The sequence below is a fragment of the Erythrolamprus reginae genome, chromosome 2 (assembly GCF_031021105.1).
Source record: "Erythrolamprus reginae isolate rEryReg1 chromosome 2, rEryReg1.hap1, whole genome shotgun sequence".
Lineage (NCBI taxonomy): Eukaryota > Metazoa > Chordata > Lepidosauria > Squamata > Dipsadidae > Erythrolamprus > Erythrolamprus reginae.
The window spans coordinates 280,121,158-280,147,290 of NC_091951.1; the positions used below are offsets into that span (position 1 = coordinate 280,121,158).

At 41.7% G+C, this 26,133-nt stretch overlaps 1 protein-coding gene across 1 annotated transcript in view; it reads left to right on the plus strand.

The window, feature by feature from the left end:
• Positions 1-24,512, plus strand: part of LOC139162419 (BDNF/NT-3 growth factors receptor) — a 121,943-nt gene extending 97,431 nt beyond the window's left edge. The window contains exons 6-7 of the mRNA XM_070742767.1: positions 19,906-20,064; positions 23,605-24,512. Of these exons, the coding sequence (XP_070598868.1) occupies positions 19,906-20,064; positions 23,605-23,790 (345 nt within the window). The 3' untranslated portion in view covers positions 23,791-24,512. The remainder of the gene's footprint in view (positions 1-19,905; positions 20,065-23,604) is intronic.
• The last annotated feature ends 1,621 nt before the right edge of the window (positions 24,513-26,133 follow it).

Here is a 26,133-nt window from a genome sequence, read left to right on the forward strand (position 1 = left end):
GGAGGTAAGAAAAAAAATCTTCTCAGTTGGATCAGGTCCTGATTGGTCCTGCTGAGTATTCGAACCAATTTTAGCACAATGCTTTTCACAAGACTAGAAAATGTGAATGAGGATGAGGATGAAATGGACCCTTGCATGAAATTCTTAAAAGCTATTTGGCTCCATCAGAGTAGAATTGTTATTTACTTATTTGCTTGAGTCTATGGTGCTACTGGTTGACATATGTAACCCTCTAGGTCGAGAAACCTCATTATCTGTTCCTAATTGTCATAGGGAAGGATGTGGACAAAATGAGATATAGTTAAGATGATGTGATACAATTAACAATATATGTTGTTAACTAAGGGAAATGTACTCGAGAACCAGATGATCAGATTCTTTAGTATAGGTAGATGAAGTAAACTTTTAGTGCTTTGAATGATACTCCTACTTCTGGTTTCTTGCCTCTGACAGTAAAGAAACCATTAATCACGATAGGTTCCTTTTAACTGCAATAATGAAGTTTTCTGACAGAAATACAGAAGTAATTACTATTATTATTATTGTTGTTGTTATTATTCTTATTCTCCAATTCTATTCACAGTCTGGGACTGTGTTGCTTTCATGTGTTTGGCTTGTTATTGTAAGGTATAAGATTCAGAGTAAAAGTTACACTGAAGAGTTGAACAATAAAATAGAATTAGGAAAGAGATATATGCTATTATGTGTTTCTGGTTGTAACAGTTGACATATTCATGTGTATTATTTGTTTGTAGGAAATAATCAATTCCACCACCTGCTTACTGGATCCGTGTCCCTCCTGGCTGGTTTCAGCCAGCAGGGAAGTGACACGGAGCTGGGTCCAAGAGATTGTCAATGCTTCTTTGGGGAGGAGGTCCTTCCCAGCTCCCTACAAGGAGGCACTTGTGCGCCCCCTCCTCAAGAAGCCTTCCCTGGACCCAGCCATTCTCAACAACTATCGTCCAGTCTCCAACCTTCCCTTTATGGGGAAGGTTGTTGAGAAGGTGGTGGCGCTCCAACTCCAGCAGTCCTTGGAAGAAGCCGATTATCTAGGCCCCCAGCAGTCAGGATTCAGGCCCGGCTACAGCACAGAAACTGCTTTGGTTGCATTGATGGATGATCTCTGGCGGGCCCAGGGCAGGGGTTTATCCTCTGTCATGGTGCTTCTCGACCTCTCAGCGGCTTTTGATACCATCGATCATGTTATCCTTCTGCGCCGGCTGGAGGGGTTGGGAGTGGGAGGTACTGTTTTTCAGTGGTTCTCCTCCTACCTCTCCGGTCGGTCGCAGTCAGTGTTAGTGAGGGAGGTCGACCTCTAGGCTTCTCCCTTCTGGGGTGCCTCAGGGGTCGGTCCTCTCCCCCCTGCTGTTCAATATCTACATGAAACCGCTGGGCGAGATCATCCAGGGGCATGGGGTGAGGTATCATCAGTACGCTGATGATACCCAGTTGTACATCTCCACCCCATGTCCAGTCAACAAAGCAGTGGAAGTGATGTGCCGGTGCCTGGAGGCTGTTAGGGTCTGGATGGGTGTCAAACTCAACCCTGATAAGACGGAGTGGCTGTGGGTTTTGCCTCCCAAGAACAATTCCATCTGTCCATCCATCACCCTGGGGGGGGGGAATTACTGACCCCCTCAGAGAGGGTCCGCAACTTGGGCATCCTCCTCAATCCACAGCTTACATTAGAGAACCATCTTTCAGCTGTAGCAAGGAGGGCGTTTGCCCAGGTTCGCCTGGTGCACCAGTTGCGGCCCTATCTGGACCGGGAGACACTGCTCACAGTCACTCATGCCCTCATCACCTTGAGGTTCGACTACTGTAATTCTCACTACATGGTGCTACCTTTGAAGAGTATTCAGAAACTTCAGATTGTGCAGAATGCAGCTGCGAGAGCAATCATGGGCTTCCCTAGGTACGCGCATGTTTCACCAATACTCCGCAGTCTGCATTGGTTGCCAATCAGTTTCCAGTCACAATTCAAAGTGTTGGTTATGAGCTATAAAGCCCTTCATGGCATCGGACCAGAATATCTCCAGGACCACCTTCTGCTGCACGAACACCAGCGACCAGTTAGGTCCCACAGAGTTGGCCTTCTCCGGGTCCCGTCGACTAAACAATGTCATCTGGCGGGACCCAGGGGAAGAGCCTTCTCTGTGGCGGCCCTGACCCTCTGAAACCAGCTCCCCCCAGAGATTAGGATTGCCCCCACCCTCCTTGCCTTTCGTAAATTCCTTAAGACCCACCTCTGCCATCAGGCATCGAAGAATTGAGACATCTTCCCTAGGCCTATATAGTTTATGTATGGTATGTTGTGTGTATGTTTTTTAAATTATGGGTTTTTAGTTTTTTAAATATTTGATTTGTATTTTACATTGTTCTCTGCCATTGCTGTGAGCCGCCCCGAGTCTACGGAGAGGGGCAGCATACAAATTTAATAAATAAATAAATAAATAAATAAACAAACAAACAAACAAACAAACAAACAAATAGTGCTATCAATGGATTTACCTTTTATGTGCTACCAAAATTAAATATTTAAATCAAATATAATTTATATATTATATTTGTATAATTCAAATGCTGGATCAGATCAAAAAGACACTCTTCTTTCGTTTTTCCATCGCATAATGATATGTATGTATGTATGCATGCATGCATGCATGTATGTATGTACAGTGATCCCTCGATTTTCGCGATCTCGTTCTTCGCGAAACGCTATATCGCGATTTTTCCCACCCGATGACATCACTCTCTTCCTTCCTTTCTCATCTTTCTTTCTCTCTCTCTTTCTCTATCTTGCTTCTTCCTCTCTCACACTCTCTTCCTCCCTCTCTCATCTCTTTCTTTCCTTCTCTCTCTTTCTCTATCTCTCCCCCTCTTGCTGGTGGGCAGCGGGCGGGCGGCGGGCGGCGGGCGGGCGGGCGAGCGGGGGCATCAGCGAGGAAGACCCAGGGAAGGTTCCTTCGGCCGCCCAGCAGCTGATCTGCTCGGCAGCGCAGCGAGGAGCCGAATCGGGGTTTCCCCTTTGCGTGGGCAGCGGGGAAACCCCGATCTTCGTCTGCTCGCTGCTGCTGCGCTGCCGAGCAGATCAGCTGCTGGGCGGCTGCAGCAGCAGCGAGCAGATGAAGATCGGGGTTTCCCCGCCGCCCACGCAAAGGGGAAACCCCGATTCGGCTCCTCGCTGCGCTGCCGAGCAGATCAGCTGCTGGGCGGCCGAAGGAACCTTCCCTCGCCGCCCACGCAAACTCCACCATCTGCGCATGCGCGGCCATGAAAAAAAATGGTGCGCATGCGCAGATGGTGTTTTTACTTCCGCAACCCTACATCGTGAAAAATCGATTATCGCGAGGGGTCTTGGAACGGAACCCTCGCGATAATCGAGGGATCACTGTATATATAGGATGAATCAACTTAGGAGTATTGTTGTTTGCCACTTCCCATATGAAGGAAGATCTATTTTTTCATGTTAGAAAGCTTATTTTGCATTGGGATTTAAAACAAAATCCCTTGCCAACTGACATTTTTAAAATATATTTTCATTAATAAATTTAGAAAAGTCTTTTTCCATTTCTTTTGCCAATGTCATTGCCTTTATTTTTGTCAAGATTATTAATATCCATTTTCAGTATTCTGGATACATATTCAGCACACACAATGTTCAGTATACATTTTCTTTCCTGTTCTCTGCATTCGGGAAATATTTGGGTTTTCAAACAAGGGGTTCTCATACTTTCAGCTGAATTTTTGGTATTTGTCCTGAATCAAACCTGATTAGGAAAGATGCCTTTCTTAAGACAAGTCTCACTATTAACTGACAATTTTTAATATATTGCCCAATCATATTAATTCAAGATTATCAAAGTTAAAAATATAAAATGTATATAAAACATCCTTCCCTTAAATCCCCAAACACCACATTAATGAAACGCAAAACAAATAAAATCAACAAAAGAAAACTCAACCCTACAAAGTGCCTCCACACCACAATTAGCAGCCATTACTTCCTGGATGAAACGTGTCTTGAACATTTCTAAAAAGCCAGTAAGGAGATACACTTCAGGCCTTGCTTAAATGATACTTAAGCATCGGGCAACCCCCAAGAAGGATTGTTTATGTGCTCCCATTTTCTTAACAACTCATAGGGCAGAGTTTTCTAGCTGAAGACACTGGGGAAGGAAAGGAAACCACTGAGTGATTAAAAGATATACAACAGGAAACTAGCTAATTTTAAAAAATGGGTTTTCTGCCACATCACAGCAATATAGTCCCTCAAACAATATTCAGTGGTCTCCTTAAAATATGACAGGAAAGTAGATGCTGCCTTTGCACGAATAAAAAATATTTGAAGACCACATCTGGGGCGATTTTTTTAAAGGGTTTGGAAAATGTTTAATGCAATGAGAATCAGTTTGAGAGAAAGAGAATGGTGTCCTCATTGGTATATCTGGGGCAGTACTGGGTTCTAAAACACTTTACTACCAGTTTCTGCACCCGATGCTTCTGCTCATGCACCAAAGGGTCCCCGGTGGGTGGGCAGAGCCACCCACCATTGGTGCTACTGTTCTGTTGTGAAAGTTTTCTTTTTGCATGTACATTGATTAAAACCTTTCTTTATTCTTCCTTCTCCACTTCTGTTTATATGCAACTCTGGTTATAATGATTGGGAAAAACATTTAGTTGGCAAATTGGTAGCATGTAATCATCATGTCATTCTCACAAGTCCCAAGAATCCTTTAACACATTCATGAGTTGGTGCCACATTGAATGGACACTTTGAGAGAAGAGTTCACTGGACTGGTTGATATTTTTTACAATCTAGTTTTCTCTGCATTCCATCCTCTCACAACAACACCTTAGAATTCTTTAAAAATCAGCGGAAAAGTAAAGAAAAAATATGCATTGGAGAACTATAATTATTTTATTTACTTTATATTTCTATTCCTTCGTGGTTAGTAGCTCAGAGGACAGACATTTTTCATATTATTTATTTGGCAGTTCAAATCTCACCAGGCTCAAGGCTGACCCAGCCTCCTTCTGAGGTTGGTAAAAATGAGGACCCAGATTGTTGGGGACAACATACTGACTCTGTAAACCACTTAGACAGGACTGTAAAACACTGTGAAGCAGTATATAGGTCTAAGTGCTATTGCTATTATTATTATTATTATTATTATTATTATTATTATTATTATTATTATTATTTAGATTTGTATGCCGCCCCTCTCCGTGAACTCGGGCGGCTCACAACAGAAATATAAACAATTGTACAAATCCAAATAGCTTCAATGAATTTAAATATTTAAAATAGTTTTAAAAAGAACCCCACTATATTAACAAACACACACACAAACATACCATACATAAATTGTACGTGGCCGGGGGAGGTGTTTCAGTTCCCCCATGCCTGACGACAAAGGTGGGTTTTAAGAACTTTACGGAAGGCAGGGAGAGTAGGGGCAGTTCTAATCTCCGGGGGGAGTTGGTTCCAGAGAGCCGGGGCCGCCACAGAGAAGGCTCTTCCCCTGGGGCCCGCCAACCGACATTGTTTAGTTGACGGGACCCGGAGAAGGCCCACTCTGTGGGACCTAATCGGTCGCTGGGATTCGTGCGGCAGGAGGCGGTCTCGGAGATATTCTGGTCCGATGCCATGAAGGGCTTTAAAGGTCATAACCAACACTTTGAATTGTGACCGGAAATTGATCGGCAGCCAATGCAGACTGCGGAGTGATGGTGAAACATGGGCGTACCTAGGTAAGCCCATGACTGCTCTCGCAGCTGCATTCTGCACGATCTGAAGTTTCCGAACACTTTTCAAAGGTAGCACCATGTAGAGAGCATTACAGTAGTCGAATCTCGAGGTGATGAGGGCGTGAGTGACTGTGAGCAATGAGTCCCGGTCCAGATAGGGCCGCAACTGGTGCACCAGGCGAACCTGGGAAAACACCCCCCTCGCCACAGCTGAGAGATGGTTTTCTAATGTGAGCTGTGGATCGAGGAGGACGCCCAAGTTGCGGACCCTCTCTGAGGGGGTCAATAATTCCCCCCCCAGGGTAATGGACGAACAGATGGAATTGTCCTTGGGAGGCAAAACCCACAGCCACTCCGTCTTATCCAGGTTGAGCTTGAGTCTGTTGACACCCATCCAGGTCCCAACAGCCTCCAGGCACTGGCACATCACTTCCACCGCTTCGTTGACTGGGCATGGGGTGGAGATGTAAAGCTGGGTATCATCGGCATATTGATGATACCTCACCCCATGTCCTTGGATGATCTCACCCAGCGGTTTCATGTAGATGTTAAATAGCAAGGGGGAGAGGACCAACCCCTGAGGCACCCCACAAGGGAGAGACCTCGGAGCCGACCTCTGACCCCCCACTAACACCGACTGCGACCGGCCAGAGAGGTAGGAGGAGAACCACTGAAAAACAGTGCCTCCCACCCCCAGCCCCTCCAACCGGTGCAGAAGGATACCATGGTCAATGGTATCGAAAGCCGCTGAGAGATCGAGGAGCACCAGGACAGAGGATAAGCCCCTGTCCCAGGCCCGCCAGCGATCATCCATCAATGCGACCAAAGCGGTTTCCGTGCTGTAACCGGGCCTGAAACCCGACTGCTGGGGACCTAGATAATCAGCTTCTTCCAAGGACCATTGGAGCTGGAGCGCCACCACCTTCTCGACAACCTTCCCCATAAAGGGAAGGTTGGAGACTGGACGATAGTTGTTAAGTACGGCTGGGTCCAGGGAGGGCTTCTTGAGGAGGGGGCGCACGAGCGCTTCTTTATAGAGTGATGGAAAAACTCCCCTCCCCAAGGAAGCGTTGGTAATCTCCTGGGCCCAGCTCCGTGTCACCTCCCTGCTGGCCGAGACCAACCAGGAGGGACACGGATCCAGTAGACAGGTGGCGGAACTCACAGCTCCAATGGCCTTGTCCACTTCATCAGGTGTCACCAGATCAAACTCTTCCCAGACAGGTGGACAAGTACGTGCCCCAGTCACCTCGACTGACTCGTTGTCAGTCGACTCTGTTTTACAATTGGAGTCGAGGTCGACCCGGATCAGAGTGACTTTATCAGCGAAAAACGTGTTAAAATCCTCGGCACTACTCTGCAAGGGCTCCCCAACTCCCCCTGGTTAAGAAGGGAGCGGGTCACCTTAAACAGAGCGGCCGGGCGGGATTCCGCTGATGCAATCAAGGCGGCATGGTACGCGCATCTTGCCGCCTTGAGCGCCACTTTGTAAGTCTTAATAAAAGCTCTTACAAGTGTTTGATCAGATTCAGACCTACTCTTCCTCCATCGCTTCTCTAGACGTCTCTTTTGGTGTTTCAACTCCCGGAGCTCCTCGTTGAACCATGGGGCTCTACGGGGTCTAGCGCCACGGAGAGGTCGCAAAGGCGCAATCCGGTCAAGAGCCTCCGCAGCAGCCGTATTCCAGGCCTCCGCAAGAGACTCCGCCGAACTGTGGATGAGTGCCTCTGGAATAACCCCAAGCGCCGTCTGAAAGCCCTCTGGGTCCATATTGCTGTTTTATTGTTTGGCTGGAAGCTTTAAGCAGTGAACCCTCAGGCACATAAATAGGACAATAATCAGTATGGTTTGATCAGTATATCATGATTAGAGCTTGATTTCAATGATTTATGGGAGGTTGGGAAGTAGACATCCTGGTGATGTGAAGTACTATCAATCAGCTGCTCAAGTATTAAGGAGCTCATTTACATTTGTTGATAGTCCTCTTATTAAGTACTAGTAGCTGGATACCCGTGCTTCACTATGAAAGTACGTAATCGGGCTTGAGAAAGTGACAGTTAAAGCTTGAAAATTAATGAGTAGTTACGATTGGGCTTGATACATTGACACGTAAAACTTGAAAATTTATGTAGAATGTGTAACTCCTTAACATCAGAGCATGTCAATAGAAGGCAACTGGCAGTTGGAACAGAGTTATTTTCAGGTGGGGAGGAGGGAGTAGAATGCCTAAATTCCCAGCCTGCAGTCCAGATGAGTCACGCACTGACCACACCCATACCCGGTTTAGCGAAGAGGTAGCATCAGAGCATATTAATATAAGGCAACTGGCAGTTGGAACAGAATTCTTTTCAGGTCAGGAGGGGAAGTAGAACATTTAACTCCTTAGCATCAGAGCATGTTAATATATTACAAATACTAATGATCTGATGGTCATTTCGAAAAATCTTTTCTTAGCAAGCACCTAGAAGCCAAGAGGAACATACAGTAGGTGCGAAGTTTCAAGTTTGTAGGCTTTGCAGTTCTGGACATTTCGTGATGAGTGAGTGGTATTTGACTTTTATACACTGCTCAAAAAAATAAAGGGAACACTTAACCAACACAATATAACTCCAAGTAAATCAAACTTCTGTGAAATCAAACTGTCCATTTAGGAAGCAACGCTGATTGACAATAAATTTCACATGCTGTTGTGCACATTCAGCTTTGTACAGAACAAAGTATTCAATGAGAATATTTCATTCGTTCAGATCTAGGATGTGTTATTTGAGTGTTCTCTTTATTTTTTTGAGCAGTATATATATGGATTATTATTATAGAGGCAGATAACATAAGGTTTGTTGTTCTGATTCCAGCTAAATTCTCACCTTTTTATGATGTGGGATTAATGGAACGGAGAGAGAGAGAGAGGAGAGAGAGAGGGAGAAAGAGAGAGTTGTACAGACTATATAAAAAGAAGCATACACACCCACAAAGATTCTCTATCTGGGTGAAGGGGAAAAAAAAGTAGCATAGTACAAGACCAGCAAGGGAAAAGAGAATCCTTGATGTGACCCCTTTGAATTCCCGGGGGCCAGGGCAGTTGTGGGGGTTATAATTTTATTATTACTGTATACTGTGAGATTTATTTTTCAGCCTCATGGATTTCAAGGGGCTGCCCTCACAATTATAAACATTGGTTTTGGCACCAAGATTTGAAAGCTCAATGAACAGTTATTCTGCAGATGTAATTTTAATTACATAGAGATGCTCCTTGCCTTCTGTGAAGCAGCATCTCAGAGCCTTAAAGGAATCTGAAGACTGCTGAGTATGAGCAGGTTAAATTACAGTTATTAAGAGGAAAGTTATTTAAAGATCAAAGTTGACTTATCCCTGAGGAGCTATAATATGAGATTCCACTGAAATGAAAACTTTTCCCAGCTTCTTCTTGCTCATTACAGTTTGCCCAGGTTTTACAGAACATTATTTTGTCATTGCCTCCTCTACAGAAACAACATGCTTCACTGTGGATTTCTTCCCCCTTTTAAAAAAATGTATCTTTCCCTTCCCATATTGTCAAAGGCGGGTTACAAGATCTATAAGGAATCATACCCATTTATATTGGTGGTGGGTGGGGGCGAACTTTTAGATAATAGATGTACTGTTTCCTTGTAGATAAAATTGAAGTTTACACCTGAACCTGAGTCATATATTCTCTTATGGAGGACATTTTCCTTCCTTCCTTCCTTCCTTCCTTCCTTCCTTCCTTCCTTCCTTCCTTCCTTCCTTCCTTCCTTCCTTCCAGTTATAGCAGTTACATAACCCTGTAGTCAAAGAACTGGCAGCTTTTTCAAGAAGAAGCTAGAAAGACATTTGCTGGTAATTCTGTATTTTTGAATTTTCTGAATTAAGCAGCATATTGGATTAAGGTTCAAAATTCTGCCTTGCTCTAAGAATCTCTGATTCATATCAACAGATTTGAATTCCCTCCCTCTTTTTTAGTACATGTATACCACACATAAAAAGGAAGGAAGGAAGGAAGGAAGGAAGGAAGGAAGGAAGGAAGGAAGGAAGGAAGGAAGGAAGGCAAGCTTCCATTAACCCAACAACATCTCTAAATTTTGATTTTGCTGCCATCACCTATCTGGCTTCCTGTGCCACCCCAAATCGCTCCCAAAATCACCCCTCCAAAAGCTTGCCAAGCCACCCCAAATCGCCTCCAAAAATGAGGCAAACACTTACTATGCGATCCCAAATCGAGGTCCTAACGAAGGCAAATTGATTGAAGAAAGGCAGCAATGAGAATCAAGGAATTTTGAAAGGAGAGGTGATTTTGGAAGACTTTGGAAGCGATTTGGACAGCGTAGGAAGCTTTTGGAGGGGTGATTTGGGGTGGCATAGTAAGTGTCTGGAAGGGTGATTTTGGAGGCAATTTGGGGAGGCATAGGAAGCTTTTGGACGGGTGATTTTTGGAGTGATTTGGGGCGGCGTTATCCTTCGTTAGGACCTCCATTCTTTGCTTCTCCTCGCTGTCGGTCTCCACTCTGTTATCCTTCTTTTTGTCCACCCGCCGCTTTTTTTTTAAGCCTTAAAGTTTGGATTTTCCTAATGGGTTTGCACACATTATTTGCTTTTACATTGATTCCTATGGGAAAAATTGCTTCTACTTACGAACTTTTCTACTTACAAACCTGGTCACAGAACGAATTAAGTTCATAAGTAGAGGTACCACTGTATAGGGCTGTGATGGTGAACATATGGCACACGTGCCATGGGGGAATGCACAGCCATATCTGAGGGCACGTGAGCCATTGCCCTATGTCAGCTCCAGCTGATTTTTGGCCTTGTGAACAGCCATTTTTACCCTACTCAGACTTCAGGAGGCTTCTCTGAAGCCTCTGGAGTGCAAAAAATGACCCAACGGGCAAACCGGAAGTTTGGAAAAATGGATTTCCGGTTTGCCCATTGGGCAATTTTTTGCTTCAGGGAATGCTTGGGGAGGGTGAAAACAGCCCTCTGGAGGCCGGAAATTGCCTGTTTCCCAATTTCTGATGGTCCAGTAGGCTTGTGTTTCGCCCTTCCCAGGCTTCCATGGAGCCGGGGCAAGAGTAAAAACGCCCTCCCCCATCCTCCGGTGGCTCTCTGGAAGCTAAAAATACTCTCCCAGAGCCTCTATGCGAGTCAAAAATCAGCTGGCCGGCACATACATGCACATTGGAACTGAACTGGAGCAACAGCTCGCATGCCAGCAGATATGGCTCCACATGCCAGCTGTAGCACCCATGCCATAGCTTCGCCATCACTGGTATAGGGAGTACATTTAAATAACCTGATCTTTAAAACATCAGAATGTAAGCTACCAATGAATTAAAATAAGCCTTGGATATTTCATGCTAGAATTCAACACCAAAGTACCAAGCAGACGTTCCACAATTCAAGGAGTAGTGTTACTGGGATATCAATGTTTTGTCATGTCAGCACCTGGAGTTTGGTGTCATTTCAAAAAGATAAGAAAGAAAAAGAAGAGAGGGATTTTGCTATCATGGTTTAGGAACAGGAGGCAAGTTAGCTGCTGCGTTTGAACTTGAGGGGGGGGTGTTTGTGCTGTAATTTATTGGTATACAAGCATCCTTGTATACAAGGTTGCTAGGATGCTACATACTACATTCAGTGCTAAATGGTGTTTATTAGTAGAATGCATGAGCAAGCTTTTATCCTCTAGAAAATAAATCTGTCAGGATTAGAGCCCCATGCCTGTAAAGGCAATCACTCTCCTCGTGGCCATCTCCCTATCTATTGTATCTTTTGGAAATTCACCAGCAGTGTGCTCCAAAGGTTGATGTGGTGGGTTTTGTGCATTTAGAGACTTGGTTTCCATGGTTGCGAGTCGCACATGCTTGAAAGCAGCAATTTAGAGAAGGGGATGGGCAAAGAGGGAGTAAGAGAAGGCAATCATTAAAATGTGTCAATTAGTATGCAACAGCGCTCTCCTCCTCACTGCCTTTCTTATACACTCCACAAAAGCAGGAAGTGTTTATTGTCACCGTGGCCCTAGAGTGAGCATGAACGAAACAGTAAGCAGGGGGAAGGGGTTTATATTATAAATAGGTAGCTCTTTTCTTTTCTTCTTCTTGTTTTCTTTTGCAATATGACTGTGCCTTACAACAGGCTGAAAGATGCATGTTTAAAGAGTGTAGGAGTCCCGCCGATTCGCATGAGAAGGAAGGAAGGAACAGTGCAATGATTGCAGTAGTATAATCCTGTCTACTCTTGCCATCCCCAACCTGAGTTCCCACTATTGGCTTTTTCTTGTCTGTATGGTTGGGGAGAGGAATGAACAGATTCCTATCTATGGAAATTTCCACTCATCCAGGTGATTGTTGCCCCAGAGGGGTGCTTTTTACAGAAGGCAACTCGACTTTCTTGGGGTTTTTTTCTTTGAAAATATTTCGCTTCTCATCCAAGGAGATTGTTCAGTTCAGTCCAATTACCTTTTGGGAAAAAAAGCACCTTGGGGCAACCCAGTCCCTGTTGCTCCTTTACAGTTTTCTTGCCAACTGGGTCGTTGTTATGTCAGCATCTTGCCTATGTTTCTTACTACTACTGATAACAACAACAACAACAACAACAACAACAACAACAACAACAACAGAAGAGTTGGAACGGACCTTGGACATCTTTTAGTCCAACCCCCTGCTTGGGCAGGAAACCCTACTCTACTCCAGACAAATGGTTATCTAACATCTTCTTAAAAACTCCCAGTGTTGGAGCATTCGCAACTTCTGGAGGAAAGCCATTACACTGATCAATTGTTCTATCTATCAGGAATTTTCTCCTTAGTTCTAAATTGCTTCTCTTCTTGATTAGTTTCCACCCATTGCTTCTCAGGTGCTTTGGTGAATAGCCTCACTCCTTCTTTATTGCAACCCCTGAGATATTGGAACACTGCTATCATGTCTCCCGTCATCCTTCTTTTCATTAAACTAGATATATCCAGTTCCTGCAACCGTTCTTCATGTGTTTTAGCCTCCAGTCCCCTAATGATCTTTGTTGCTCTTCTCAACACTCTTTCTAGAGTCTCAATATCCTTTTTACACTGTGGTGACCAAAACCGCATGCAGAATTCTGAGTTTGGCCTTACTAAGGCATTATTTAATGGTATTAACACTTCACGTGATCTTGATTCTATCCCTCTGTTAATGCAGCCTAGAATTGTGTTGGCTTTTTTGGCAGCTGCTGCATACTCCTGGCTCATACTTAAATGATTGTTCACTAGGACTCCAAGATCCCTCTCGCAGTTACTACTGTTGAGCAAGGTACCACATATACCGTACCTGTGCATTTTGTTTTTGTTGCCAAAATGTAGAACCTTACTTTTTTCAACCATTGAATTTCATTTTGTTTGATAGTGTCCAATGTTCAAGTCTGTCAAGATCTGTATCTTGAACCTATCTTCTGGAGAGTTGGCTATTCCTGCCAGTTTGGTGTCATCTGCACATTTGATGAGTTCTCCTTCTATCCCTTCGTCCAAGTCATTAATGAAGATGTTGAAGAGTACTGGGCCTAAAACAGAGCCTTGGGGTACTCCACTGCATATTTTCCCCCATGTTAGATGCAGTTCCGTTCAGCACTATGCGTTGTTGCTGTCTAACCCACATTTTTCAACTTTATCTAGTAGTGGGTTATGGTCTACTTTATCAAATGCCTTACTAAAGTCCAAGTAAATTAAATCGACAGCATTCCTCTGGTCCACTAATTTTGTCACTTTGTCAAAGAATGTAATACAATTAGTCTGGCATGATCTGTTTTTCACAAACCCACGTTGGCTTTTGGTTATTACTTTGTTTGCTTTTAGGTGTTCATTGATTCGTGGCTTGATTATCTTTTCCAGAATCTTCCCTGGTATTGAGGTGAAGCTGATAGGTCCATAGTTTCCTGGATCTATTTTTTCCCCTTTTTTTGAAGATGGGAACTACATCAGCTCTTTTCCAGTCGTCTGGCAGTTCCCTGGCCCTCCAAGATCTTTGAAAGATATAGTTCAATGGTTCTGAGATCTCATCTGCCAGTTCCTTCAGAACTTTTATTTATTTATTTTATTTATTTATTGGATTTGTATGCCGCCCCTCTCCGCAGACTTTGGGGTGTAATCCATCTGGTCCTGTTGATTTGAACTCATCTATTTTAACTTGTGTTCCCAATATGTTTTTTTGTGATGTTGTTTTTGATAGGTTAGACTGTTTTTTTCCCTTTGTGTAAAGATAGATGCAAAAAACGAGTTAAGTAGCTCTGCTTTCTCCTTGTTGCTTGTTACCTTCTTGCCACTTTCTCCCTGCAATGGACTCCTTTAATTCCTCTGCAAGCCCTTGATGAGATGGGCCTAATCCATATTTTGTATATAGTTAGCCTCAATCTTTGTGAAATGTCACAACATCCAGAGTTGAGATCAAAGCCAGCTAGAGATGAAAGCATAAGAATCGCACAAGGGTTATAATTTGCAATTAGGTTTTAGACTCGGGGAGCTCTTATTTATTTATTTATTTATTGCTATAAAGATAGAAGGTTCATCTACAGCAAGTCATTTCACAGGAATGAAAGGTACAGAAATAAAAACAATTCTGATATTAAGTTGGCTAAGTTGGTTAATTAATTATGAGTTGCAGTGGTGCAGTGATCGGAGTGCGGTACTGCAGGCTACTTCTGCTGCCTGCTGGCTGCCTGCAATTTGGCAATTCAAATCTCACCAAGCTCAAAATTGAGTCAGCCTTCCATCCTTCCGAGGTGGATAAAATGAGGACCCAGATTGTTGGGGGTAATATGCTGATTCTGTAAACTGCTTAGCACTATAAAACAGTATATAAATCTAAGTGCTATTGCTATTAAATATTTTTTTAAAAAATTCTTCGCCATCCTACCCCTTGTTAGGTGTATTAATCTTAATAGTCATGTGATGTTCTTACATTTATTTCTTTATTGAGCTATATTATCTAACATAACAGGCTAATAAGAAGGAATATTGCTTCATTGATTTGTAGGCTTTTACATTTCTTACAGCAGAGGGAAAACATAAACCCTAGAGAAATCTCAATAAAAGAAAAAAAATTATGTTTTACAGTGGCCATTTTCATTAATTTTTTAAAGAGTGTGTCATAAAAACCATTGAATGGGTTTGAAGCTATAGATGCAACATGATGAACAGATTTAAAAGCCACTGAATATTTAATGAGCCCCAAGCCTCTAACAACTAATAATGTTCTAATGACACTTGCCCTATGCTCCTTGTGTGCAACCACATATTTATGTGAGTTTAATTTTTTTTTTAAAAAAAACTTTCTAATAAAGTGAATGCAACCACCAAGTAAATGAAAAAGCTGTTTGCCATCCCAGCTCTTCTTAGAGCAAAGGTCAGAAGTGAAATCTGTGTTTATGTCTGGTATGCACGCTGACAATACATTATTAATGCTCTCCTTTCCATATGTAGCCATATATCATATTGATTCAGTTAAGGGATTTTTTTACACATCCTGGCTCTGACAGCCCATGATAAGCAGCTTGTAATGTACTCTAGAAGCCAAAACCAATCTCTAGAGAAACAGAGAACACCAGGAGAGCTTCACACATAGAGCCCAGATGTGTAAAGTAAAGCTTAAGCCCTTACAAAGCTATTGCAAATACAGTAGCAGCAAATGATGGAAGCCCATTTATGAGATGTTGGATGCTGAGTACTGTGACTCAGTAACTTAGCTTTGGTTGTGATATATGCATGCATGTACAGTATGTGATGCTGCTTAGTTCAGGAAATCCAGAATTATAGGATCACCAACAAGTGAGAGAAAGGAAAGACAATTGGACAGGGGACGAAAGGCACACCAGTGCACTTATGTACGCCCCTTACTGGCCTCTTAGAAACCTGGAGAGGTCAATCGTGGAGAGTCTAAGGGAGAAATGTTGGGGGTTAGGGGTTGACACAATTGAGTCCGGCAATGAGTTCCACGCTTTGATAACTCGGTTGTTGAAATCATATTTTTTACAGTCAAGTTTGGAGCGGTTCGTATTAAGTTTGAATCTGTTGCGTGCTCTTGTGTTGTTGCGGTTGAAGCTGAAGTAGTCATTGACCGGTAGGACGTTGTAGCATATGATCTTGTGGGCAATACTGAAATCATGTTTTAGGCGCCGTAGTTCTAGGCTTTCTAGGCCCAGGATTGTTAGTCTATTTTCGTAGGATATTCTGTTTCGAGTGGAGGAGTGAAGGGCTCTTCTGGTGAAATATATTTGGACATTTTCAAGGGTGTTGATATCTGAGATGTGGTATGGCTTTCTAGCTTCTTGAGAAGTTTATCAATCCTTTGACATTCGTTTGTTTGTTTGTTTGTTTGTTTGTTTGTTTGTTTGTTTGTTTGTAGTGCCTTTGAGTCTTAAGTTGATTCCTGGCAATTACCTGAAGTTTTCATGGCAAGGTTGTTTGGAAGTGGTTTGTCATTGCCTATTTCTTATGGCTGAGAGTGACTAAGGTCACTCACCTGGCTTTATGCCCAAGGCAGGACTAGAACTCACAGTCTCCTGGTTTCTAATCTGATGCTTTCATCGCTACACTAAACTAACTCGCTTACACTATAGGATTGTGTAATTGTTATAATCCAGCACAACTAAATGTGAGAAAGCAAGCCATAAGTAATTTAATTTAATGTTTAATGTTAATTTAATGTAATAATTTAATGTTAATGAATGTTTTAAAGTTAGAAATTTTTAAGATTTTTAATTATATTAATTGGATCAATTGTAGTATTATGTCTTTTATATATCCTGTGAGCCTCCACGAGTCCTCAGAGAGGGGCAGCATACAAATTCAATTAAACTAAATTAAACTAAACTAAACTAATTTAATTTAATTTATTCAACTTCTATGCCACCCAATCCCATAGGACTTGGGGCAGCTTACAACAATAAAAAATGATACAATAATACAATAATAAAAGGAAGTCGAACAACGATAGTAAATAAAACCCCGTAACCCTAACAACCAATTAAAAATCCCAAACAAAACATAATTTGGGCACGTCTGATGTTAACTTCACGGCCTCCAGGCCTGTCGACAAAGCCAGGTTTTAACCGCTTTTCAAAAAGCCGGTAGAGTGGGAGCAGTGCGAACATGGGAGGGGAGTTGGTTCCATAGAGCTGGGGCGGCAACAGAAAAGGCCCTCCCCCCGTGATCCCGCCAGCCTACATTGTTTAGTCGACGGGAGCTGTAGAAGGCCGATTCTGTGCGATCTAATAGGCCTCTGGGAGGTATGTGGCAGGAGATGGTCCCGTAAATTGTCAGGCCCTAAGCTATGTAGGCCCTAAGCTATGTAGGCCCTAAGCAATGTAGGGATTTATAGGTGATAACCAACACTTTGAATTAAAATGTATGTTTGCCTAAAATACAGTTTGTGAGTTTGGTTTGGCATTTCAGAAACTATCCAGTTCCATCCAGGTCATTGCAGAAACAGCCAGACCAAACTGAAAAGTATATAGATTAAGACTGAGAATTGGAAAAACAGTGTTTCTCTCTCTCTCCCCCTCTCCCTCCCTCTTTACCTACCTATCTACCTATCTACCTATTAGTATTTACTGCTGTAGCTGTTTCAGAATCAATTTTTGGAGGTCAAGATAGGAGTTTTATTGTCCAGAATTGTGATAAGTCATTAATCTATTTGGGCCTAGAAAAAAAGAAAACCTGTTCCTAATTGCCCAGCTTCCTGCCAAAATCTGACATTTAGCCAAATGCAATGTCCACCTTTAATTGTCCATGTATTCTGGTCAGGAAGAACCGATTATCTGAAAAATATCAGTTTTCATTGTACCTCATAATCCTTGGAGAACATAAAACAAGAAAGGCAGCTGACTCTTTTTTAGGGGGGAGAGGGGGGTCAGAAATCAATAGTAACTTGTGACTGAGAAAATACTTTTTGAGCCTTTCATTAACCTTTGTGTTCTGCTCAAAAACACATCCTAAAGTTCTGTTCCCAGGTCTATTTGACCCAGACCGCAAATTGTTCATTTTAGGTACTTATATTTGGTCTTTTTGAAAGCTTTCTTCACTTAGAAACAAGTTTGAACATTTCTTCACACAATGAAATGAAAATTGAAGTGGGAAAATTAATGCTTATTGGTTTATTTTGCTGATAAAATGCACGCCCCCCCATTTTTGTGAAACGTTTTTCAATTTATAGATAGTTTTGCCTGCAAAATGTGTTCTATTTGACTAAGGTTGGTGTGGGATTGGTAGCCTAAATATTTCTGAATATAATGATATGAAAATTGAACTGAAAACATTGATGCTTATTTGTTTATTTTGTACATAAAAGCCCCCCCTGCTGTGTTCAATTATTTCAATTTATATAAAAATTATGCTGTTAATTTCAAAATTACATACTTGTTTTTAGTAAAATGGATTTCTTTCATAAAATTAGTTGTCTGGCTATCATGTGCTTGCTTTTCAAAAGGATATTCCAAATATTTCTGGCCAAATCTATATAAAAAGTGAAAATAATGGCACACAGCAAGGCCGAGGGGGTGGCCCATTTGTGAGCAAAATAAACAAATAAGCATAATTTTTTTCAGTTCATTTCTATTTTTCTTATGGTCAGGAATGTTCAATTTAGTACAGTATATCAAAACTTTTGGGGGAACATTCCTTAGAGATTTGCAGCCTAAAAAATATAAACTGACACAAAATGCTGAAAAAATTTGGGTGGAGGGTTTTTGATCAAAATAAAAACATAAGCATCAATCTTTTCCATTCAATTTTCATATCATTACATTCAGAAATGTTCGAACTAATTTCCCAGTGAAAAAGGTTTTCAAAAAGACCAAATTTAAGTACCTAAAATATTTTTTTTGCTTCGGGTCAAATACACCTGGGAACAGTACAATTTTAGGTAAAATTTTGCCCAGAAAAAAGTTAGCCCCCACCCCCAAAAAATATTTTTATGATGATCAGCAATGTTAAATTGAGTAAATCAATGCCTAAGATATTAAAAATATATTGGATTTGGAGCCTAAAAAAAAATTAAAGTGAAAATGGTTGCAAGCAGCAGGGGGGGGGGCTTATTTCTGATTTTAAAAAACCAATAAGCATCATTTTTTTCAGTTCATTTATATTTTTCTTATGTTCAGAAATGTTCAAACTACCAATCCCACACCAACGTTAGTAAAATTGAACGCATTTTGCAGGCTAAACTATCTATAAATTGAAAAAAAGTTCACCAAAAAAAAAGGGAACTGCCTTTTATGATCAAAATAAACCAATAAGCATTATTTTTTTCAGTTCCATTTTCATAACATTGTGTGCAGAAATGTTTAGACTACTTTCCAAGTGAAAAACGTTTTCAAATTGATCAAACATAAGCACCTCAAACAAAGAATTTTCGGGCCAGGTCACGGTGACTCGGGAACAGAACTTTAGGCCTATTTTTTTTCAGCAAGAAAGAAGCCCCCCACCCCCAAAAAAATTCTCATAGAGAGAACCCCTGAAATGATGCAAAGTCATGAAATTTCAAGTTTCAGATATGCAGGGAAAATTTTTTACAGGGTCTCAAACATTGATTTCGGGTCTCACAGAGAGCAGGTATTTCCACATGGAGATCAGTACTATTACAGCAGCAGAATTCTCTAAATATAATAATATGGTGCACACATCTGGAAGAAAATAATAATAATAATTTATAAGATTTGTATGCTGCCCTTCTCCAAGAACTCATGGCGGCTCCCAACAATCATAAACAATGTACAAATCCAATATTTAAAAGACAATTTTTTAAAAACCCTTATAATAAAATAATCACACAACCCAATCAAAACCAAGTGGATAGGGGAGATGTCAATTTCCCAATGCCTGGCGGCACAAATGAGTTTTCAACAACTTACAAAAGGCAAGGAGGGTGGGGGCAGTGCTGATCTCCGGGAGGAGCTTGTTCCAGAGGGCCGGGGCCACCACAGAGAAGGCTCTTCCGCTGGGCCCCGCCAGATGAGAAGGCCAACTCTTTGGGACCTAGTCGGCCGCTGGGATTCATGCTTGACAACTCTTGTTGAACTTGTAATCATTGCACATAATACATCAAATGCAAGTATTATAATATCGTGCCACTTTGGGTATTTCGTTACTCCCCCAGACTCTTAAGGTCTTTTCTTTTTCACCAGGTTGGTGGTCATACTATGTTACCTATCCGTTGGATGCCACCTGAAAGCATCATGTATAGAAAGTTCACCACGGAAAGTGATGTCTGGAGCCTTGGCGTTGTTCTCTGGGAAATATTTACCTATGGCAAACAGCCGTGGTATCAGCTCTCAAACAATGAGGTATGTGGATATTGTCCTACGTTGCCATTCTATATTATTAAACTTCTTAATATAGTGGAATCTTCTTTTTTAAGGTTCCACCAGTGCCAGTCCAAAAGCCAAAGTCAATCAAAAGACAATTCAGATTGGAGGTTTGAAGAGATTTAATTTGATTTTGCAAATTGAGGAGAAACCACATAATAATAATAATAATAATAATAATAATAATAATAATAATAATAACAACAACAACAAAAACAACAACAACAACAACAACAACAACAACAAAAACAACAGAGTTGGAAGGGATTTTGGAGATCTTCTAGCCCAACCCCCTGCTTAGGCAGGAAACCTTACAGTACTTGAGACAGATAGTTATGGGGTTTTTTTCTTTGAAAATACTTCACTTCTCATCCAAGGAGATTGTTCAGTTCAGTCCAATTACCTTTTGGAAGAAAAGCACCTTGGGACAACCCAGTCCCTGTTGCTCCTTTACAGTTTTCTTGTGAACTGAGTGAGGCAGATGACTGTTATGCCAGCATCTGGCTTATGTTTCTTACTACTACTACTACTACTACTACTACTGATAATGATAACAACAACAACCATAACAACAAAGTTGGAAGAGACTTTGGAGGTCTTCTAGTTCAACCCCCTGCTTAGGGAGGAAACCCTACACTACTTCAGATATATGCTTATCCAACATCTGCTTTAAAATTTCCAGTGTTGGAGGCAAGCTATAGAGTAGAGTAGAATAGAATAGAATAGAATAGAACAGAATAGAATAGAATAGAATAGAATAGAATAGAATAGAATAGAATTCTTTATTGACCAAGTATGATTGGACACACAACGAATTTGTCTTGGTGCATATGCTCTCAGTGTATATAAAGGAAAATGTAGATTTGTCAAGAATCATGTGGTACAACACTTAATGATTGTCATAGGGGTCAAATAAGCAATGAAGAAACAATCAATATCAATAAGAATCTTAGTATACAAGCAACAAGTTACAGTCCTAAGTGGGAGGAAATCCCACTGATTAACTGTTCTGACTGTTAATAAACCTTGATTCAAACTCCTTGGAAACTTTCCTTAAAGCACCATTTGTTCATAGGCTAGAAGGAGGAAATATCAAAATGCTGGCAGCTGCTTCATCTTTGTCAAAATGGGATGAAAATATAACAATAGCAAGCTCTTTAGTGGACATGAAACCATCTAGTTACACAGGATATCTTCAAGGGTTTCACTGCAAGAAAATTTGGAAAAAGTTTTCCTGCATGAATTTTAAATCAGAGATTCAGGCAAACAGGATCATCATGAGGTAAATCACAGAGCACACAGAAGAAAATGGTGGGGAAAAAGGGAAATCCCCTCTCCAACCCAAGCAACCAATGCCAATTACCTCATGCAGGAACCAGCACTCTCTAACCAATCAACTATAACGGTGATGGCTAACCTTTTTTCCCTTGGGTGCCGAAAGAGCATGTGCGTGCGCTATTGCACATGCGTGAGTGCCTACACCCATAATTCAATGCCTGGGGAGGGCGAAAACAGCTTCCCCCACCCCCAGAGGCCATCTGGAAGCTGCAAACAGCCTGTTTCGCAACTTCTGGTGGGCCCAATAGGGTCGTGTTTCACTCTCACCACATTCTAAAGGCTTCCCTGGAGGCGAGGGAAGGTAAAATGCCTTCCCTCATCAACCGGGAGGTTCTCTGGAAGCTGAAAACACCCTTCCAGAGCCTCTGTGTGAGCCAAAAATCAGTTGGCCAGCACACACATACACGTTGGAACTGAGCTAGGTCAATAGCTCGCGTGCCAGTAGATATGGCTCCTCATGCCACCTTTGGCACCCATGCCATCGGTTCGCCATCACTGAACTATAACTTTGTGTTCTGAATCATTGTCCAACCTCATTGTTCCAGCTACTAAATGTAAATATCTTAACACATCCTAACCCCAAAATCAAAGTATTCAAAAGTGTTTAAGCAATAAGCTCTTATTTTAAATTTCCCAGAGTCCCCGTGAGTTGGGCTGCATATAAGTTTAATAAATTCACTATTACAGTGGTACCTCTACCTAAGAACGTCTCTACTTAAGAACCTTTCTAGATAAGAACCAGGTGTTCAAGATTTTTTTGCCTCTTAAGAATTATTTTCTACTTAAGAACCCGAGCCCAGAAAAATTGCCCAGGAAGTTTGAGAGCAGCACGAAGGCCCGGCTAGTTTTCTGCCATTCCCCCCCTTTAATCCCAGACATCTCGGGCTTTTCTGGCCTGCCAAAAGAGTCTTTCAGTGGGGCTTAAGGAGGTTTTGGCAGTCCAGAGCAAACTAAGCATTTTCCTTTCTCTGGGCGCTTGGAGAAGGAATAAACCTCTGCCAGCGCCCAAAGAAAAGAAACGCTCTCTTTGCTCTGGGCAGCCCAGAGCGAATGGAGCATTTTCCTTTCTCTGGGTGCTTGGAGAGGGAATAAACCACTTTGCTGTGGTGACTCCCTCGCGCTGCCTCCCATACACCCGGTGTGAGGTTGCTTCCCAGAACGTCTTGGCACAGAAATGCAAAAGGGGGCGCTTTGCCCCGGCCTGATCAACTCGGCTTCAGCCAAACCGAGGAGTCACAACAGTGAAGGAAAGGCACTGGTTACAAAGTGAGCGAGGGAGCGAGAGGAGAGGGGAGCTCTTCAGCATGGGAAGGAAGAGGAAGCAGGTAACAGCAGCAGCAGCCGCTGCCTTTTGGTCAAAGGAGTGGGAGGTTTCCCCCTCTTGCCTGCCTGGGTTTCTCTCTCTGGCACAGTGTATGGGAGGCTGCTTCATGCCGAGTATATGGGAGGCGCGTGCTCTTCCTCGCAACCTCAGAGTCCCTCTTTTATTTTTTAAGTCTTAAAGTTTTGGATTTTTTTGATTCCCCTCGCCTCACCTTCTTCCTTTGGCAGCGACTGTCCTCCTCCTCTTCTTCCTCTTCCTCCTCCCACCCAAATTCTGAGCTTTTATTTCTTTCCTAATGTGTTTGCACACTTTATTTGCTTTTACATTGATTCCTATGGGTAAAATTGCTTTTAGTTGCAAACTTTTCTACTTAAGAACCTGGTCACGGAACGAATTACGTTCTTAAATAGAAGTAGTACTGTATAAGAAAAGGATGAGAGAGAAATATTGAAAGATCTTCTTTTTGTACCAGTATAGCTCATTTTTCTCAATGTATCAATGAAATGGAATGAGTTTTCTTTTTTATGCCTTGCCTTGCCTTGCCTTGCCTTGCCTTGCCTTGCCTTGCCTTGCCTTGCCTTGCCGTGCCGTGCCGTGCCGTGCCGTGCCGTGCCGTGACTTGACTTGACTTGACTTGACTTGACTTGACTTGACTTGACTTGACTTGCATATTATCATTATTTGGTATTTCTGGTGCAAATGAAAAATTGTATTTTTGAAAGTAAGTAAATAACTAAGAATAAGAGTACAAAAGTGTTAGGCAAACATGTTGGAACATTACCTTTGCATGTATTGGCCAATGATGTATCACCAACAAAAGAAACAAATCAAGGGCTCTCTTCTTGTCCTTTCTCCAGGTGATTGAGTGTATTACTCAGGGCCGTGTCCTACAGCGACCTCGTACCTGCCCAAAGGAAGTATATGACCTGATGCTTGGGTGCTGGCAGCGGGAGCCTCATATGAGACTCAACATCAAAGAAATCTACTCTCTCCTTCAGAACTTGGCCAAGGCCTCTCCAGTCTACCTGGATATTCTAGGGTAGAAACTCCAAGCACTTCCTTGTATGAAGTGTGTGAATGAATGTTTCCGTTGCAACTAAACTCCATTACAATGTGTTATTAACTCTGGCAGTATTAAATACCAAGATACGGAGAAGCTTTCAAAGGGCAAGCTGTGTGCATCTCTTCCTCTGTAAACACAGTATTGACGTTGTGACTTTACTGACATATATCACTTCTCCCCTTCTGTTCTCTTTCCCCCCAATTTCTATTCAACCAGGCTTCTGCATTATTATAACTCTGCATAGACAAAGGCCTTAACAACCTGATCTGTTTTATCAGCAGATACTTGGTTTTGCTCATCACAGCTTAAATGCCTTGTTGTCCTTTTGCCTTTGATCTGGATAAAAAAGGGAAAAAAAGACTCAAACCTTGTGACTTCTGCTGTATGGATATCTGGAACATCTATGGAATTGCCTCCACTTTATTTGCTTTGGCGTCTGTATTGAAAATGGAAGTGTCAAGTGCAATAGACTGGCATTCTCTACGGGAATAATTATTTTATTTCTAGTTGAGGTCAAGCTGAAGGGGAAAAACATCAGTTGGCATCTTATGTAAACTTCTCTTTTGAAAAACGATCAGATCAGATGGCATCCAATGTAACATTCTACAGAATAATGTAATTATTTCACAAAAGTGTAGGAACCTGGTGCTTTGCCTTGGGAGAAGTACAGGAAAGTAAAGGCATTGTTCCCGTTGCAAACTTTTTTTATGTTGAAAGGGGTTTCTGTGTCAACTAGACTGAAAAGTAAAAGGTCTTGTTCACATTTTGCAGAATTGTACCACTTTATGCACAATTAGGATTCCACAACTTCACCTTGCCATAGTTTCTCCCAATTCCCTCGTTAGTTTTTGATAATGCAAGTGCATGGTTGGGTATATTAGTGCAGAATAGTTTCTAGGGCTCTTTTGAAAACAGGGCTGTAATACAGTGGCATTAGTCAAATATATTAAGCCTCAAATATAATGTCTCTGGTTTGGTTTGGTTGGAATGGAATGGAATGGAATTGAAACCCAACACATCTGGCTGGTATTAGCTTAGGGTGGCCAAGATGTGGGGAAAGCTACACGTGGATAACATAGAGGTTACAACATGTTGTTTTATCAGGACTCGCTGATCCTTGTCCTCCTGTTCATCTTCACAAGCAACCAGAACCACTCGTAAATAGCTGAAGTAAACAATTTTATTGATTTCTACCTATATTACAATTTTTTCCCAGACTGCCTTCCCCTGGGAATGACCAGAATTTCAGGAAACTCAGATGGCTTATGCCTCTTGTGGCTGTACGAGGACTCTAAGCTAGGCCCTTGCTTGATCCCTCCTTCCTCGCAGTTTCACCAAAAAAATTCCCCCAAACTCAGCATACATTTTATCAGCTAATACTTTATATTCATTCTGAAATTTCATTGCACACTCAAGTAAGCATAAAAAATTCCTATATTTCATTGTAACAAAATTGCTGCTGTGAAACTCATGTATTGTTACAGGTGCAACAATATTGAATATTTATTACTGATGTGAAATAGGACATATTTAAGGAACTGGAGGAAAGTCAGCAAAAATAATAATGAGAACCAGTTACTGGTCGCACAGATAATCAGATATTGAATGTTGAGAATGGCCATCCTTTCACTTAGGAGTGACGAATATTATACTACATGAAAAATAAAAACATATTACATATAGACACAGAAGGTTTAAGATATACATGTCAAGTTATTTTTATTATAAAATATTATGATGAGATAAATTCTGCTGCAAAAAAATATGGAGGGGATCTTTGAAATCGCTAAAGGAGGTCATGAATATAGAGCTCCTAAATGTTTTTAATTGCAATTTTATTTTAAAGAGTTGACACTTATTTTTCCAGTTGTTTCCAGAATCATTTTAAATGTGTTTGAGTAACATTTCTTCTTTTAAAGCACCCTTTTTGCAATCTAAAGAGATGATGATCTTGTTCAAAATCTGAACTAAAATTAGAAATGTGAATAGTGGTGAAGTTGCATTCTATTATGTCATTTTTAGAAATTTCTGAGTTATACATATAACAGTGTATGTCTAAAGATATATATATATATTCATAGATTTTCACGGGTACAGGTATGACGGTCTTGGCATATTCGGGTTTCTTCCCATGTAGGATTTGGAAATTTCTGGCGACGTTTCAACGAGGTCTCACTCGTCATCTTCAGGCTGGTGTTTCTGTCCTTGTTGTACCTCAGCTACATCAACAACCCCAGGTGTTACCCCACTGACTCACCAGGAAGTTTCTACACAGCAGGCAATTGCTGAGCCATCAAACCACACCCAGCCACCAGTATTTATA